Source organism: Polychytrium aggregatum, assembly GCF_025602895.1.
Source record: "Polychytrium aggregatum strain JEL109 chromosome Unknown BJ171scaffold_8, whole genome shotgun sequence".
Taxonomy (NCBI): Eukaryota; Fungi; Chytridiomycota; class Chytridiomycetes; order Polychytriales; genus Polychytrium; species Polychytrium aggregatum.
In genome coordinates this window covers 309,523-326,342 of record NW_026516210.1, presented here as the reverse complement: position 1 = coordinate 326,342, position 16,820 = coordinate 309,523, and the positions used below count along the sequence as shown (strand labels likewise).

Sequence of the window (16,820 nt, the reverse complement as noted above, 5' to 3'; positions counted from 1 at the left end):
AGAGCAACGAGCCCTTTCACCAGTGCCGGTCGGCTTCAAGCGAATAGCGATGCGTGGCAGTCGAGGGCAAAGTGCGGTGGGAGCGAACCCGGAGAGCGGCCCGAGCAAGAGGCTATGAGCAACGGAATCGAAAATAGTGTGTCTAGACAATACGAGACGGTCTTGGAATAGGCGACGCTGGGACCCGATCAGTCTACAGGTACACAGGTTTGAGACAATGCCGGATGCAGAGGTGGTTTCTACGCTCCTGCCACCGAGCACACTGTTGGTGTATGGGGTCTGCTCGCCGAGTCCACAGCAGTCGACCGCCGCCCGTCGCCACCAATCCGCTCTCAATCAGTGCTCCATACACCTCTGCATTCTCGCTCAACGGGAGCAGCAAGCGCAATATGAAACAGGCCCTGTCTATGCGTATGCAGATGAAGTGTCGCGGCAATGCGTCTGAGGCCGTCTCGGAGTGCAGGACATCCTGCTCTCTGACAATGTGACAATCGTGATCACTCGGATTAGCACAAATTGACAATCGTTCTTTCTGGGCCGCAAATGTGCTCGTCGGCCATCGTTCGCAGAGGGTATTCAGCTGCACCACAAAGAAATGCACTGCACATGCAGACGACGAGTCCGAGCATATCAATCCACTCACACTGCATTCAGGGGAAATGTGACACCTGCCCACAATCCATTTGTCAGCGGAGTATGCGATGGCATGCGTCTAACTATGCCACAAGAAATATAGCATATCACTTTGGCAGCCCCCGAATGAAGGCCACCGGTCACAGTGCAGCGATGCGGAAATCGAAGGTGCTGTGTTTGGTCATGAATGCGATGAGTGGGTGGGTGTATTCAGGTTCCAGAAAAACCACTGTCATGGCTCAAAACGGGGTGTCCCATTTCATTTTGGAAACGCTATAAGCGGCCTCATGGTGCCAGGCGCTTCCTGGACATGCTGCTTGGACCGATTCGGGTCTGGAGCTGCACGGCATGCTGCTGGGCAAGCACCTGGTTCGTGTTCAGACTTTGACGGCGACTCCCGTCACGGACAATATTCTCACTCTTTTTTGGCCAGCCGATGCACCTCGCCAGACCACACCATGATCTGAAAGCCCAAGACGAGGAATATCGTCCCCAGCACGTCCCCGAGCGCGGTGATCAGCGAGAAAGCATAGTTGTCTGGGTCGAGTTGCATGGACCACAGCACCGAGATCAGGCCCCGCGTCACGATGAGAAGAGCCATGCCCTGTAGTGAACATGGGTTAGCAAGTGCATCCGAGTCGCCATGCTCTCGCATTTTGCAGGTACGGCTGCCAACCCCACGCCTGCTTGCCCCAGACACATTCACTGCTCATCCTTCTGGCAGCCACATTCCCACTGCCGGCCATCAACGGGCTCCGATCGACAATCAGCTCCAGCAACACTCATACCACTGTCACCGATACGGTCATGTACATGACTGCAAAGAGCAAGCTGATGTTGGTATTGCCCAGGTTGGTGGCCCACACGATTCCGAGGAACATGGCTTGCACAAAGATGTTGACCGTGAACAGAGTAAACGGCGCGTGGTCCAACTTCATCGATCCGCTCTTGTGCAAACTCGTCGAGAGTCGTGAGGCGTAAATGCACGAAAAAGTTCCACAGATGCCTGGAAAGCCATTCAAGTGCCGACAGGCGGTCAGTAGAGCGCTGTGCCAGTGGTGCACAAACACTATCTTGGACCGCAGGGTCCTTGCCACAACGCAGACGCCACTCTACCGTTCATGACCGGAACCAAGATAGCGAGGCCGATATAGGAATCGAGGTACTGCTCCAGAACCATGCCCGCAAAGGTCGATATCAGCATGGACGCCACGAGCGGGCTCCAGCCAGTCTTGAGCACCTCGCGAACGTGCTGTTGACGGCACAATGCAGCAGAGCAAGTGTGTTAGTTGCGGCGAGCGCATCTCTGCAAAAGATTCACTCGGAAAGAGGTGCACTCGGCACTTGTCCGCAGGATGTCGCCAGGGTGCGGCTCAACCCACCTCGTTGTGAAGAGTAATCCATGTCCACACCGGCAGCATGCTGAGGACTGCCACTATCAAAACAATGGAGAGCGGCGATTCTGCATAGATCAAAGCGATGCCAGTTGAATTGCCCAAGCTGTCAATCGAAGGTGTGCTGCCCAGTCAAACGGAGCTGGTTTCTCAGGACGGTGACCTCGAATGTCACTTGCAGCCATGTTGACCCACCGTGGTATCGGTAAAGCAGAGTGCTGAGCCCGCCAAAGGTCATGAGTGTGATGAGATCGCCCAGACTTGAGGCAACCGGTGTCGCTGGTGCGATTGAGGGCGGATTAGTGCCGAGCCGTCACCATCCGCGCAAATGCTCAATTGAACAATCGAGCTGCATGGCATTTACCAATGTTATCTGGGTCTAGATTCACTAGCTTGCAGACGATGACTACCGCGCAGGTTCCGAGGCCCAGAGACAGACTGGCGCTTGTGGCCGTCAGGATGGCCGAGGCACATATCAGGGCCGAGTTGGCTGCGCTGTTGAAGTGATAGTCGTTGGAGATGAAGCTGAGCAGGATGCTCCATATGCTGGCGATTCCGGCAACGCAGGCTGCTTGGATCTGGACAAGAGCAATGTTGCCAACGACGAGGCTGGTGCGAGATGCAGGAAGGTCCAGATGGCCCAGACTTGATGCCGTTCCGAGGCGAGACGCCAGATTCATTTCTGCCCAAGCAGGGGGTCGTCAGCGGCGAGGCACTGGGGAAGCAGTACTGCTTGCCGTTGCGAGAAACGAGTGGGCATGCCGCAGTGTTGGGGACTATCGTCGGAAGCAGCAGCGAGATCTTTGACGGTCTGCTGGCAAGTTTCCTGCTTCCCGGCTGGATAGCCCCTCGGCATTCGTCGATATCGAGCGGCGACAGCCAGCGCACGTCCGAGCGCCCTTGAGGGGCCGCTGCTTACCGAGGTTTCCTTTCAGGCCCAGCAGCGTCGGTAGTAGAACAAAAAGCTCGGAGACATTCGTGAAGGCATCCCAGGTCTGGAGGTGGGACTGGTGAGCTCGCTGTCCAGGCGCTCGGAATGGCGGGCTGAGCTGCACCGACGCTGGAATTACCTGAACTGCATTCAGAAGGGCGCCGGTCATCATCAGGCCACCAAGAGACATCAGCACCGACGGTAGCGACTGATACAGACAAGACAGAGAGGCAATACACAGCGAATGAGCGAGCGAATGGATGGGCAAGCAGGGGACCGGCGAGCCCAACCAAGCGGGGTGAGGCAGGACCACTCGACATCGCCAGGGACTTGGGAATCCTCTCGATCAGCAGGCAGACGGACGCCGTATAGCGCTGATATAAACGAACCTCGGCCACCAGTTTGGACCAGCGGTCGGTGCCGACAGCAGACTTGCCGAGCTTCTCGTCGACATCCCCTGTTTCGAGGGTCGGATCCGCACGGCTCCAGTCTGCGCCGCCGCCGCCGAGCTTGTCTCGCTGGCGCAGACCAAAGTACCGGCTCTCGATGTAGTCTGGCGAGTAATAGGACGCCATGCACGATGCGCTGGATTGTTTGCTGGAGCCGGCAGCGATGCGATGCGATGCGATGCGATGCGATGCGATGCGATGCGATGGAGAGCGCGGGCCTGGCCAAGCTGTCTTGCGGTTCTCTGTTCGAGAACGAACATGCGCAGCAGGCCGTGGATCCAGACTGGGTGCAATGCGAACTGGACCGACAAGCTCAGGGGAGCGGGGCAGGATGCAGCTGATGACGGGTGCTGGTTTCGGGGGAGGGGCAGCATGCCGTGTTGCGCTGGCCTGGTGGTCTGCGGTTTGCGAAGAACAGGTCGGCGGCTCTCACAGACAGCCTGGTTCTCAATCGGCGCAACCTGTGTCCATTCATACGATGTCGGCGCTGTCTCGATACATCCGTGTGCTATTTCCAAGCCATAGCAACTTCACTCGACGACGATGCAGAGCCGACTGGCCAGTCCGTCGGCAAATGCATCGCAGCATCATGGGTTCATCGTGATGTGCTTCAGACCAATGTCAACCTCGCCAGCATCGCGACCTTCCAGTGTGCCAGCACACAGCAATTTCGGAATGCCGGCATCGCACGCGGTGTGGCAGCTTCATGCAGCATGGCTCCGATGATGGTTTGGAGGCAAGGCGTGCCTGGGCCCGACTACCATGGGTCCCGCCTGGGTGCTTGCTTCTCATCTGGTGTTGAGTGTCCGTGCCTGCGTGTTTACTTGGGTCGCGGGTGTCCCGTTTTTGTCCGATTCGAGCGTAAAGTTGATACCCTGTTCAGACTAGGGGGTTAGATCCAGCGAAAACGACGCCGCTGCCACATACAGCGCGACTCCGACCTCTCTGGCCCACAGCGCATCGTAGTCACCTTGCTATCCATAAAGGCGCAGAGCTGCTTCAGGTTGCATTGGAGACTTGTTGCTTGAACGAGCTGCTTCAGCACAGCGGGCAAATCAAGAGGCTGCAGGCGATCCATGCTGTGTGAGTATCCGATGGTGCGTCGGTCTGGGCGTCGGTTTGGGGCTGTGCATGCTAGACTCACCTCGTAACGCAGGATCTGATCGTAGATGGACTCATTGTCGATCAGGAATCGATAGATGTGGTCGTGGAAATCGATCACCTCCGCGCTAGACATGACTTTCTTCTGGCGACTGCGAGTGACCCGGGTGGGTGCTGTTTTGGCTGGCGCTGCACCGTCCATGGAATCGGATGGGAGGGGTTCGTCTGCAGGTCTGCGCTGGGCCTTTGACTGTGAGGACAGAGGTTGCTGACTGGCACTTGGTTGGCCGCGATGAAGACACTCCCATATGGTTGTCAGTTCCTTGACCAAGCTTGCTTTCCCGATGGGCCCCAGCCCGTATCGCGAACCGAGTCGCTGTTGCGAGAGTATCCAAAGAACCGTCAGGGTTGCTGCAACGACAGCGATCGCGCCATGGAGTAACATGGACACATCATGCAGATGAAGGCAAGCGTCGTCATTACCCGTAGCTCAACCACAGTCATCTTGGAGTAATCAGGCATGGCTTCATCAGCCCCACCGGATTCACGATCTTGGCTCGGTTCGCTGCCTTCATCGAGCTTGCTTACAAGGCTGGCTTCGCCATTTCGACTGGACGGACAAGCTCGGCTGGCCAGGTTGGACGCAGTTATGTTCGCAGATACACTGGCCGCACGTTGATTTGACGGCAATACCGACTCTTCATCTAGCGGGAATGAATGGTCCTGCAAGTTTGCCAAGGACGAATCGTGCCCAGGACTTGGCTGTAATGAGTTGGCTTGGGGCTCGGTCGCCCGGTGCGGCGAACTGGACGAGTGTGCTATGCGGGCCAAAGAGCCTTCGAACACATCTGAGCGAGCTTGTTCTTCGTAGTACCAGTAGTCGTCGTCACGAGAGCCGGGGTTGAGCGGAAGCAGCTGAGGCGACTCGGCCACGACAGATTCACTGTCATCCAGCGGCGAGAGCGAATGAGCTCTCGCTCTTTCGGGCTGCGGTGTCGTTACCGTGCTCAGAGGAGGCCCAGCTGCCGGGGCGGGGGTATTTTGCGCCTGGCTCGACTGAAATGGTGTTTGAATACTCCAGGACAGCGGGATGTCTTCATGGCGATCGAAACGACCTAGCTGTGGCGCAACAGCCTCGAGTATGTCACTGTCCTTCTGTCGACTCTGCATGGGCACAACATCGCGATGATGTCTCGCTTCTTCCGGATTGCCATCGACAGGTATCTCAAGCTGGCTCCTGCTGAATCCTGTCCGGGTGTCCAGAACGCAGATGCTTTCACGATCAAGCTCGGGCTCAGGGTCCGATTCTTGTGTGTCTGCCTGCAGGGGCTGCACTCGGACTCTATGACCAGGTGGGCTGATGGCATCGGTTGTATCTGGATCGGGCTGGTCATCTGGCGGCGGAGTGTCGACAGGCATTTTGATTGCCGCTTCCTCATCGTCGCTGACGAGGTCGATGAAGACTCCCGGATCGGCTGGCGCACTGCGAATGGCTTGGATCAGGCGATCTCGCTCCTCAATTTTCGACCTTGCCTGGGGGGCGGAAGTGACAAACAGCCAGGCGGCCCGGTGAGTACTGCTTGTCAAGCGCACAGATGTGTGGCCTGATCGAGCATCGGATGAGCGCCCGTCTCGACGTTCCGGGCACTTACCCACAGCCGATGCTCTTCTTTCATCTTCATGATTTGAACCTCCATCTTGTCGTACGCACTCTGGATCTCCACGTCGTACTGGAGGATCACCTCGTTGATCCTGCGCTGGTCATGGTCAAACTGGCCGACGCCCACTTCCGGAGCCAGTTCCAGGACTTGGCGATGCTCAAATCCGGGGGACTCGGCGGCCTGGATAAGTGTCGTCTTGAACGCCGTATCGTTTTTGCCTTCCTGCTTGCCACCGACTGCCGAGAGGGACCACAGCATCGGATTCGAAAGCGACTGGTTCATCCGCGGGGGCTCGGGCTGGCCGGCGGAAGATATCGATGCGACCGAGTCCGAGAGGATCGACGAGGCCCTCGACTGGGCAAAGGCGACGGCCTCTTCCACTGGCAACAACTGCATGCCCGGGCGCTTGTGGGCCAAGCTGGGCCCCTCTCTCCGTCGCGGCTGTCGATCCCTGGCTGATCGACCTTTCTGGCCTGCTTCGTGGGCGGCACTGCTCGATGTCGGCTGGTCTGTTGTCCTCTTCCGTGATCGCTTGGCCGGGGCTTCTGCAGAGCTGTCCTTTGCCGGATTGCGCTTGGCTCCCCTCTTGCCCTTTGCGACAGCCGCCATCCCAGGCCGGCCCAGGATGGTGGCGACCTGGACGACGTGGTCGAGACCGGCGATCTGCGATTCACTCATGTTAGCGAGGGCCGTCTCGGGCCCGTCGGTGCTGTCTTCGTCTGCAAAGCTGAGCAAGTCAATCATTGACGCTGCGCTGCGGCCAAAGTGCTTCATACAGGCCTTGATGTGTCGAATGCGCCTCTCCTTCTGCTTGACGGTCAAGGGTTGGTTGTCGGTGCCCTGGTCGACAAATCGGACCGAGCAGCACGGGCAGTCGGCGAGTCGCTCGATAATATCGAGCTGCTGGTCGAGGCTTCTGAGGCGCCGCTGCAGCTCTTCGATCGACTGGCCATTCGGCTCGCCGGACGGCGTTGGGCTATCGGGGATCTCGAGGAAGTCGGGCTCGGCAGCTGCATTGGACACCTTTGGCGAGGTATCGAGGAGTGGGGACGACGACGTGCCAGCGGCTGGTGCGGCCACAGAGACAGACTCTCCGGTGAAGCAGCCGTCGAGACAGAGATTCATGTGCTGCTCCTGCTCAGGCCGGCCGAGAAAGGATAGGTCGAGCTGGCAAATACCACACGATGGGCCGAGTCCGGCGATCTTTGCAGTAGACGGTGTTCCGCCACGCTGTTGCGACAGCGACATCCCAGCGGCTTCCGGGGCAGCGAGGGGGAGGAGCGCAGCTGAGCGGGTTGGCTGGGAGAGGCTTGCTTCGGTATCAGGGGCGTTGCTGGGAGGAGACATGGCCGCAGGTGCGGAGAAGCCCTCTGGTCCTCGGGCATTGGACTCGATTCCCAGGACCAGGCAAGAGTCTGGAAGGACAGATCCGCCAGGAAAGCGAGCAGCGAGAAGAATACGCCCTCGGCCGGCGATCTCGCGAGGTGCTCCGGAGCAGACAGACAGCCCTGCGGCGGCGGGCCATTGCCATGTCTGGACTGCCCGTTGGATGCCATCGATGCCATTGATGCGATGCAATCCGTGATCGCCATGCATGCTGCTGTCACAGTGCCCCGGGCTGGCGCCGTACTCCTCAACGGACTCGGTTCATGTTTGCCCTCGTCCTCGCCCTCGCCCTCGCTCCCGTCCTGCGCGCAGTCGCCATGGCCAGAATTCCGCATGGGTCTGGGAACTGCGAGGCAAGAAGCATGGCTCGTGGGAAGTTGCCTCGCTGGAGCTGTTGAGGGGCCCACAGGTTCGGGGGCGGCTGGCTGATGCACACATCCGCCCCCACGATCAAGCGACGCACTCGTGGGCCAGTTGGACAACTGGTTGGGTTCTTGGAAGCGGCGGGTACATTTGAAACGGGACACCTTCACGCAGGGATGATTTGTGAGGGTTGTGTGGGCTGTGAATCCGACGACCCTATATAATCCGCTCGCCGAGGTCTTGAAGTGATTTTTCTGTCCTGCGCCTTCCTCCCTCACACAGGGACACATAAGGAAATGAGTAGATCCACTTGGCCGCTGTTGGCCGGGGGTGTGATATGATCGACTACGTCGTGTTTGTCCGAATGAGACGATGTATACCATTTTTTTCTTCAACACGCTGTACAGAGATTCAATCGCCATGGCCAAACATCGACAACACAAGAGGAAGGGGCGGGGGCTACGGTAGTTTAGTGGCGAGCATCAAAGGCGCTGAAGGCGTTGGCGGGAACAGGGGCATCAGAGTAGACGGGGCCCTGGTTGCCCTGGTTGCCCTGCTGTGGCTGCTGGGGGGCACCGTAGCCGCTGTTCTGGGCTTGGGGCTGGACGTGGGGCTGCTGGGCATGTTGTTGCTTGTGGGGTTGCTGCTGGTGCTGCTGCTGGTGCTGCTGCGGCTGCTGCTGGGTATGAGGAGCAGCCGGGCCAGACGACTCGTAACTGGAGTACTGCGAGTTGTTGTTCTGGGGCTGGCCATAAGAAGAGCCCTGAGGAGCTTGAGGAGCCTGGCCATAAGAAGAGCCCTGAGGAGCTTGAGGAGCCTGGCCGTAGGAAGAGCCCTGAGGAGGCTTGTTCTGGGGTGCTCCATGGGAGGCCGAGTCGAACTGATCAAAGGCGTTGGCAGGGACGGCGCCCGAGGCATACACAGGCGCCGGCTCGTTTTGCTTGGGGCCAGGGCCAGCGTTAGGAGACTGCTGTCCGTAGCCGCCCGAGGGAGCCTGGCCTTGATTGTAACCCGAGTAGGACTGGTTTCCAGAGGGGCCTTGGCTCTGACCGTAGCCACCGGAAGGACCCTGGCTCTGGGGACCTTGGCCGTAGCCACCAGAGGGACCGTGGCTCTGGGGAGCCTGACCCTGGTTGTAGCCCGAGTAGGACTGGTTTCCAGAGGGGCCTTGGCTCTGACCGTAGCCACCGGAAGGACCCTGGCTCTGGGGACCTTGACCGTAACCGCCAGAGGGACCCTGGCCATAGCCACCAGAGGGACCCTGGCTCTGGCCCTGGCCGTAACCAGAGTAGGACTGGTTACCACCGCTGGGGCCTTGACCATAACCACCGCTGGGGCCTTGGCTCTGAGGACCCTGGCCATAACCAGAGTATCCACCGGACTGGCCGCCATAGCCAGAGGGTCGCTCGTCATCGTATTCTTCAGATCCACCGGGTCCACCGGGTCCGCCGGGAGCAGCGCCGCCGCCGAGCATGCCGCCGAGCATAGAGCCCAGGTGCATGCCAGGGAACTTTTGGTCGACCACCTGGACACGGCCGAGCGGACAAGAGAGGAGATCGTGTCAGCCCTCGATGCAGAAACCGGCGATCGCTAGGGTCCTGCACGGCGTGCATGACCATTGCACTGCACCGAGCGTTCCGTTAATCGCACGCAGACTCGACACCCAAACGATGCTGACGAGCCCAGGACACAACCCCCCAGGCAGCCGCCGAAAGGGCCCATCAGAGCGGCCCGCCAGCCAGGGTGCAACTTACGCCTTCGATGCCTTGCAGAACCTGGGCGCCGATGGGGTTATCGAACAGCCCGCGGTCTCCGCCTTGCTGCTGCTGCTGCTGCTGCTGCTGCTGGTAGTGTTGCGATTGCTGCTGGTTGTAGCTCATTCCGGACAGAGGCTGTCGAGGGTGCGGGTGCTGGTTGCTGGTTGCTGGTGGTGGTTGGGGAGATGTGGTGGTGGGGGGCTTGCGGCGGCTTGCCGGCCCTGAAATAGGGCGTCGGTGGCGGCGGCGGACTGCTGACATAAGCGCCGTGTCCCGTGCCGCTGGCTCGAGTGCGGGCCGAGCCGGCTCGAGCCGCCTGGCCGCACAGCCCTGTCCTGTGACCGCATCGGCGCCCAACGGCCTGGTCTCGCGGCCATCGGTCTTCTGCATCCACCCCACCATCTCGCCTCCCCCCCCCGTCTTCCTGATCCGCTCTCGGCTGCAGAACACCGTCGACATGCCCGGAGGTACTGCCGTCTGCGTCCTGTTGGTTGCATCCGTGTGTGCCGTTGGACCTCGTCGGCCCGCCCCCATCGCCATGTCCGCGGCATGTCCAGGATCGCGGATACTGCCACGAGAAGCAGCAAACGGAGCAGCCCCGATCGCACGGACATCTCTCTCTGTTTTCCATCCTGCAGCCTTCTGCTCGATAAACGAGAAGGATCCCTGTGTCCCCATGCGATGTTAACGGTGCTTCTGCGCGATTTCCGTCCGTTTCTGCCTCGGATGCATTGCTCCCCTAACTCGCTCCCCCCCTTCCGCCTCCTGCATCCCAGGTCCAGACGAATGGCTCGAATCCATAAAGGAATGCAAATACCTGCCTGAGCCAGACATCAAGAAGCTCTGCGATATGGTGTGAATGAGCGAACGGGCGAACGAGCGGAGGCTGCACCATGATTCTCTGTCGTGCTTGTGGCTGAAGGACAACGTCGAAATCCGGGGAGCGATTGCAAGCCGCGGCTGCATCATTCTTGTTGTGCAGATCGCTATGGGTCTTCTCTGCGCTGTCTGCAGTCCATCTGCCGCACCCAAGCGCCTGCACACTGGGCTGCTCTTCGCTCCACATCCGTCTGGAGACACGGGTACCCGAAAGTAACTCGTGGCCACGCTCCGTGCGCTTCTCGCCAAACATAGGTCAAGGAGCTGCTGATGGAAGAGTCCAACATCCAGCCCGTCTCGGCCCCCGTTACGGTCTGCGGCGACATCCATGGGCAGTTCTACGATCTCCTGGAGCTCTTCCGAGTAGGAGGCGAGATCCCAAACACCAGCTACATATTCATGGTAATGTCCGAGCCATCGCCGCGTGGGACCCGCTCGAGCCCAAGGATCGTGGACGCAAGGCTCTGCCGCCTCTTGATGCTCTCCCAATCCCCGAATGCACGAAGCCGACGCGCTTACCCTCTCCTGCGGTATGCACAGGGTGATTTTGTCGATCGCGGATACTACAGTCTCGAAACGTTCTCCTTGTTGCTGGCCCTCAAGGCAAAGTGAGTCGCTCCTTTCCGATGCCGATCCCAGAAACCCGACTCTCGCCGTCGAAACTCTTTTCCCGTTGCAGCTCTGTTCTCGGCATCGAACCCACAGCGTGGCTCGCTGCATTCAACTGACTGCGGTGGATCGCAACCCTAGATATCCTGAACACATCACGCTGCTGCGAGGAAACCACGAAAGTAGACAGATCACCCAGGTCTACGGTTTCTACGACGAATGCCTGACCAAATACGGAAACCCGAACGTCTGGAAACACTGCTGCTCGGTGTTTGACTATCTGACGCTTGCTGCGGTACGGTGCACCAACAGTCCGTGCTTTGCCGCGCGGCTCTGCAAAGCAAATCGTCTGTGGCTGGCGGTCGCTGGCCGACACTAACAACACATCCTCTCGGCAGATTGTCGATGGTCGTGTTTTGTGTGTGCATGGCGGGCTCTCGCCTGACGTCCGCACCCTCGACCAGATCCGAACCATCCAACGCTGCCAGGAGGTGCCGCACGAGGGAGCGTTTTGCGGTAGGTTCTTGACCAGTCCAGATCCGCCGATTCAGTCGATATCATGCCAAACCGGGCACGCCATGCTCATATGCTTGCACCGTTGCTGTATTCAGACCTGATGTGGTCGGACCCGGAAGACATCGAAACCTGGGCCGTCAGCCCCCGCGGTGCTGGCTGGCTCTTTGGAAGCAAAGTTACGCTGGAGGTAGGTTGTTGTTTGGCGACAGCGGCACTGCCGCCGCAGCAGCATGGCAGTGTTGCATTGGCTCTGTTGCGGATTCCAGCCTCGATGAGGACATGCCTGTTTTTGTACTAACACCCGTCGCTGTTTGTGCGAATCACACAGTTCAACCAGGTGAACAATCTGCTGCTGATTGCGCGTGCCCATCAACTCGTCCAGGAGGGTTACAAGTACATGTTTCCGGACGACAACTTGGTGACGGTGTGGTCGGCGCCAAACTACTGCTACCGCTGTGGCAACGTGGCCTCGATCATGGCCATCGACGAGGCCCTGAACATTGACGAGTCGTCCTTCAAGATCTTCTCGGCCGTACCGGACCACGACCGTGTGGTCCCGCCTCGTCAGACTGCATCCTATTTCATGTAATGAAGCAAGTCTTGATATGATCTGGCACAGAGATCCGGCGCTCTGTCGATGGCGCCTGGGACAGGGCGTGACGAAGGTGGTGGCGAGTAAGCATGGCATTGCCGCTGGACGATTCATGGCGAGGATGAGCACACATGGTACCGTCGGCTGCGATGTGATTGTGGGGCCGTCCCGCATTCCGAGATTGCAAAGACAAGCCAAAGGACTTTTGTTTTATTCCTGGGGCTGTTGCAGAGCCACGCACATCAGTCGGAGCGATCGCTGGTTGGTGCAGCCGTGTAGCCATGGTGGCCTGCAAACATCGAGGCCGGCTTGGCAAAGGCCAATGCGATCCATCCGCCGATCAGACAGAGTCCACCCAGAGGCGTGACCGGACCGAGGAAACGGAAGCGGGCGGGGTTCAGCACCAGCAAGTAGATCGATCCCGAGAAGAGCGTGATGCCCGTAATGAAGAGGCCCGAGGACAAGCGGGCGGTGGGGATCTGGGAGGCGCCCAGGAGGACAATCGAGTGGTAGATTTGGTACTGGGTGGCAGTCGACCAGCTGGCGATTTTGGATGGGTCCTGGATGATGCGCTTGAGCCCGTGGCTGCCAAAAGCGCTGCATGCAGCCGAGGATCCGACGGAGAGAAGGACACGGTGAGCGATGATATGCCAAAAGGTGCGAGCAGCATTGCCGATGAGACGACGCAATGTCGGCGATATTCCGCTGCCGTGCCGGCGACGAGAGAGGCATACCCGAGGATCACTGCCGATGCGCCCAGGGTGCATGCCGTCACCCACAGGGCCGACGAGACTTTGACGGAGCGTTCTTCAGGCGACTGCATGGCTACATGAGCGGACATCGGTAGACCCGGGTGAGTCCGGGTTGCGTCTGGGAGAAGCGGGGGCTGCAGCAGACGGCCGGACGGAATACCTCTCGAATCCGGGGATGGTCGTCAGGGAGTGAGATGCAGGACAGGGTCGAGCCAGGGCCAAGCCAGCTCTTGCGCAGCCACAAGATCGGCATTGGCCTCGGCGAGAGCCTGCGAGAAGACTGCCCGCCGATGTCGGTGTCTTTGGCAAGCATCTTGGACGAGGATCTTGACGACCACCTTGACGAGCATCTTGACGACCACTTTGACAACCGCCTTGCACTCCCCCCCCCGACAACGTCTCGGCTGTGATCTCGGCCGCCCACCCTCGCCATGGTCAACACCGCCGATCTGTACTCGCTGGCAGTCGCCCTCCGCCAGGTCGGATGCTCGCTGGCATCCCTGGGCCAGAGATCATGGACCATCCATGCTCCCATCGTCGCCCGCTCTTCGCTCACACGATGGGCTCCCGGCCCTGCATCGCTTGCCCAGCATCCGTCGGGTCTGTCAGCGGTCGGCAGCCCTCCAAATGCCCTGCAAGACAACCGCCCCAGTGCTCCAAGCTCGCCAGCCACGATCCAACATGATACGGCATCCGTCCGCAGCCATTCCGATGCAGATCGCAGCCAGCCGCCCGCACCCGAGCCGATCTCGCCTGCAGCCGAGCCAGATATCCAACGCAAGGTACGGACACGCACAATAGCGGCACTATAATCGCAGGACTGGAGTCGCTGGCTCTTTGACTGCGTTTGCCCCTCTTTGGCAGAGCCTGCATTCAGCAGGAGACTCCAAAAGCAAGTCCAATCCTTTGGCCTAACCAACCTGGGCTTGTAAAACACAGACGACCCCACTGCTTCCCCGGCCAACGCTCCAACAGTCCAAGGTTCCATCGTCGCGATTCGGTCGAGTGTTTGAGTACGGAAGTAAGTTCTGAGGCAGTGCATGGCCGCCGGGATTGTCAAGCTCTGTCAGCTCTGTCAGCTCTGCCGGCTCTGCCAGAATCGATCATGCCATCCAGATACATGTGCTGATCGCCCGCATCGCTTGGTCAACAGGTCTCGCCGCATCTGTGAGTGTCGGTGTTGCAGGCGAAGCTCTGAAGCGCGCAGTGGGGGCTTCTCAAGAGAAAGGTGAGTCTCTGCTCCAGCCACGCTCGGAAACGCTTGCCATATTCTGAAGAATGAATCTGGAACAGCATGCAGTTGGCCTCGTCGATTCTGCGCCAATGTGTGCTGCAGTGCGATGCTCATATCCCTTGCCGTCTCCGCTGCATATGTGTCATGCGGGGAATCGTCCCTGGGGAACCCAAACAGGCTCGAGCGTGGTGCTCAACTCCAAGAATGTCGAGCGAATTGTCAATAGCCTATCTAGGATGCGTGGAGCCGCGCTAAAGCTTGGGCAGATGCTGAGCATCCAGGGTAAGCGACCGGACGAGCCGGAAGAACTGTGGACAGAGGCCGGCTGGGTGCGAGAGCCAAGGAAGGCGGGTATGGCCGTCACAGAGCCATTTGTGTGCTGGTACAGACTGGGTCGGCGGAGGAGTATTACCAGTTTGCGATCATCGATATTCACGTTTCGGCGACGCTGGATGCCTCAGATTCGACCATGATACCGCCGGAGCTAGAGGCGATCCTGCTCAGGGTTCAAAACAGCGCCAACTACATGCCAGACTCGCAGCTGGAGGTATGTCGCCGCCAACATCGGTGGAACCCCGACAGTTGCTCGATCGAGCACGAGGACGAACAGACAGGCTGCTCCAGTCCTCGCCATGAACATGGAGCTGGCTTTCCTGGAATGCTGATCGCTAACATTGCCCATCACAGCGAGTCATGAGGACCGAATTTGGAGACGAGTGGCGATCGCAGTTTCAGTCCTTTGACAATGTTCCGATTGCGGCAGCTTCGATCGGCCAAGTGCATCATGCCGTGCTGCCCGACGGCCGCGAAGTGGCCGTCAAAATCCAGTACCCCGGCGTCGCCGACTCGATCGAAAGCGACCTGAACAACCTGCGGATGCTGATCATGTTCGGCAACCTGCTGCCGAAGGGCATGTACCTGGAAAACACAATCAAGGTTGCGCGGATGGAGCTGGGCTGGGAGTGCGACTACCGGCGCGAGGCCGAGTCTGTGGAGCGCTTTGCCGAGATCATCAAGTCGGATCGCCATCTGCGGTCATTCTTCAATGTGCCGCGAGTGATCCCGGAGCTGTCCTCGCAGCATGTCATCACCACCGAGTTTGTGCATGGTCTGCCTCTTGGCAAGGTCGCCGAGATGAGCCCCGAGATCCGCAACGAGGTAAGTGGGAAATCCATAGAGCAGCCTGGAGGCGATGGCGAGGTGGGCATGAGTGACGAGCACCGGCGATACCTGTGGCGATCCTATGGCGATCCTGTGGCTCTGACAGTCGTCCGCATCCTCTGCAGGTCTCGCAAAAGCTTCTCAGGCTGTGTCTTTCGGAGCTGTTCACATACCGCTTCATGCAAACCGACCCGAACTGGACCAACTTTTTGTACGATCCCAACGAAAACAAGGTTCGTTTGCCGGCTCGCCCCGATTCTTCCTCAGCTCGGTACTTGCATAGGTCATATGTGGTGCTGACCGAGACTCCTCTCCGCCATCGACAGATCCACCTGCTCGACTTTGGCGCCGCGCGAGAGTTCCCCAAATCCTTCACAGACAAGTACATGCGACTGCTGACAGCGGCCGCGAATGGCGACTTCAAGGGCTGCGTCTACTGGTCGGAGCAGCTGGGCTTCCTGACAGGGCTGGAGAGCGAGGTAATGCCGCCCGTATCTGTGGTGTCAGCGTGGGCAGGCAGGGCCGGCCTCGGGATCCTGCGGATGCAGATTGCACATGGTTCCGGAAGGGCGATGCCTGAAACACAAGGCACGGAAAGTGGGCACACGGAGTGGGCTGGCAAATCATGGATGCCGACATCGGATCGCTGACCATCCACACGCATTGCTCCACGATGGCGACGCTGCCAACGCCGACTGGACGCCGGGCACGATCGACGGAGAGCAGACGATGCAACGGGCCCACGTCGAGTCGATCTTGGCTCTGGCCGAGCCGTTCCGTCAAGACGGCGCCGGGCTCTTTGACTTTGATCGGCAGGACATCACCAATCGGGTCCGCGGGCAAATCCCGGTGATGCTGCGGGAGCGACTGACGCCGCCGCCGGACGAGACGTACTCGCTGCACCGCAAGCTGAGCGGGTTCTTCCTGCTGTCGTCCAAGCTCCGGGCCAAGATCGACTGCAAGAGCGTCTTTGCGGAATTCCATCGCAGCTACCCGTTCACCGACTGAACCGACCGAACCGACCGAACCGCTGAGCAAGAGTGGGGATGCGAGGTGCATACAAGCACCAGTGTCGCAAATTCAGGGCATCCCCTTGGTGCAGTCCACCCGGTGCATCCCGCTGTCCAGGCTCAAGACGAGGCCCACCAAGCAAGAGAGAAAAAAAGATTTGTTGACGAGATGTACCTGAGTGATGCACGCCGGGTCCGATCTGCACCGAAGGGAGGAGGGCCGAGAGCGCCGTCACATGCCGGCAAGCCTCTGGCAACAAAGCCCGGACTTTTTTTTCCACTCCTGGAGGAGGGTTTCGCTGTGCCGAAGGAGCGCAGGGCGGTGCGACGAGGCTTGCTGTGGCCGATGGTGTCGACGACGGAATGGTGTCAACGATAAGACTGGTGTCGAC

General features: G+C 59.4%; 6 protein-coding genes across 6 annotated transcripts; 2 read left to right on the top strand and 4 right to left on the bottom strand.

The window, feature by feature from the left end:
* Nucleotides 1–821: 821 nt before the first annotated feature.
* BJ171DRAFT_493916 (uncharacterized protein) lies at nucleotides 822–3,613 on the bottom strand. The gene is made up of 9 exons (XM_053109964.1): nucleotides 3,348–3,613; nucleotides 3,098–3,166; nucleotides 2,947–3,022; nucleotides 2,392–2,709; nucleotides 2,223–2,306; nucleotides 2,016–2,095; nucleotides 1,750–1,885; nucleotides 1,422–1,639; nucleotides 822–1,237 (listed from the first exon to the last, which is right to left on the bottom strand). Exons 1-9 carry the CDS (start codon nucleotides 3,531–3,533, stop codon nucleotides 1,049–1,051), a joined length of 1,356 nt encoding a protein of 451 aa, XP_052969296.1. The 5' UTR covers nucleotides 3,534–3,613; the 3' UTR covers nucleotides 822–1,048.
* A 148-nt stretch (nucleotides 3,614–3,761) lies between these two features.
* BJ171DRAFT_493915 (uncharacterized protein) lies at nucleotides 3,762–7,598 on the bottom strand. The gene is made up of 5 exons (XM_053109963.1): nucleotides 6,161–7,598; nucleotides 4,992–6,041; nucleotides 4,552–4,884; nucleotides 4,378–4,470; nucleotides 3,762–4,282 (listed from the first exon to the last, which is right to left on the bottom strand). Exons 1-5 carry the CDS (start codon nucleotides 7,514–7,516, stop codon nucleotides 4,196–4,198), a joined length of 2,919 nt encoding a protein of 972 aa, XP_052969295.1. The 5' UTR covers nucleotides 7,517–7,598; the 3' UTR covers nucleotides 3,762–4,195.
* Nucleotides 7,599–8,247: 649 nt separating this feature from the next.
* BJ171DRAFT_493913 (uncharacterized protein) lies at nucleotides 8,248–9,759 on the bottom strand. Its single transcript, XM_053109962.1, has 2 exons — nucleotides 9,673–9,759; nucleotides 8,248–9,443 (listed from the first exon to the last, which is right to left on the bottom strand). The coding sequence occupies exon 2, from the start codon at nucleotides 9,417–9,419 to the stop codon at nucleotides 8,388–8,390; it is 1,032 nt and encodes a 343-aa protein (XP_052969294.1). The 5' UTR covers nucleotides 9,420–9,443; nucleotides 9,673–9,759; the 3' UTR covers nucleotides 8,248–8,387.
* Nucleotides 9,760–10,132: 373 nt separating this feature from the next.
* BJ171DRAFT_578944 (Metallo-dependent phosphatase-like protein) lies at nucleotides 10,133–12,268 on the top strand (the record flags this gene model as incomplete). The annotated part of the gene is made up of 8 exons (XM_053113929.1): nucleotides 10,133–10,142; nucleotides 10,452–10,528; nucleotides 10,810–10,956; nucleotides 11,095–11,162; nucleotides 11,305–11,458; nucleotides 11,562–11,679; nucleotides 11,775–11,866; nucleotides 12,008–12,268. 8 exons carry the CDS (start codon nucleotides 10,133–10,135, stop codon nucleotides 12,266–12,268), a joined length of 927 nt encoding a protein of 308 aa, XP_052969293.1.
* Nucleotides 12,269–12,513: 245 nt separating this feature from the next.
* Nucleotides 12,514–13,094, bottom strand: BJ171DRAFT_558048 (uncharacterized protein; the record flags this gene model as incomplete). The annotated part of the gene is made up of 2 exons (XM_053113128.1): nucleotides 12,514–12,868; nucleotides 13,006–13,094. The coding sequence occupies 2 exons, from the start codon at nucleotides 13,092–13,094 to the stop codon at nucleotides 12,514–12,516; spliced, it is 444 nt and encodes a 147-aa protein (XP_052969292.1).
* Nucleotides 13,095–13,266: 172 nt separating this feature from the next.
* On the top strand, nucleotides 13,267–16,609 carry BJ171DRAFT_293193 (ABC1 family-domain-containing protein). The gene is made up of 9 exons (XM_053106957.1): nucleotides 13,267–13,805; nucleotides 13,963–14,044; nucleotides 14,177–14,251; nucleotides 14,435–14,539; nucleotides 14,719–14,804; nucleotides 14,945–15,415; nucleotides 15,544–15,651; nucleotides 15,745–15,897; nucleotides 16,145–16,609. Exons 1-9 carry the CDS (start codon nucleotides 13,455–13,457, stop codon nucleotides 16,424–16,426), a joined length of 1,713 nt encoding a protein of 570 aa, XP_052969291.1. The 5' UTR covers nucleotides 13,267–13,454; the 3' UTR covers nucleotides 16,427–16,609.
* Nucleotides 16,610–16,820: the final 211 nt, after the last annotated feature.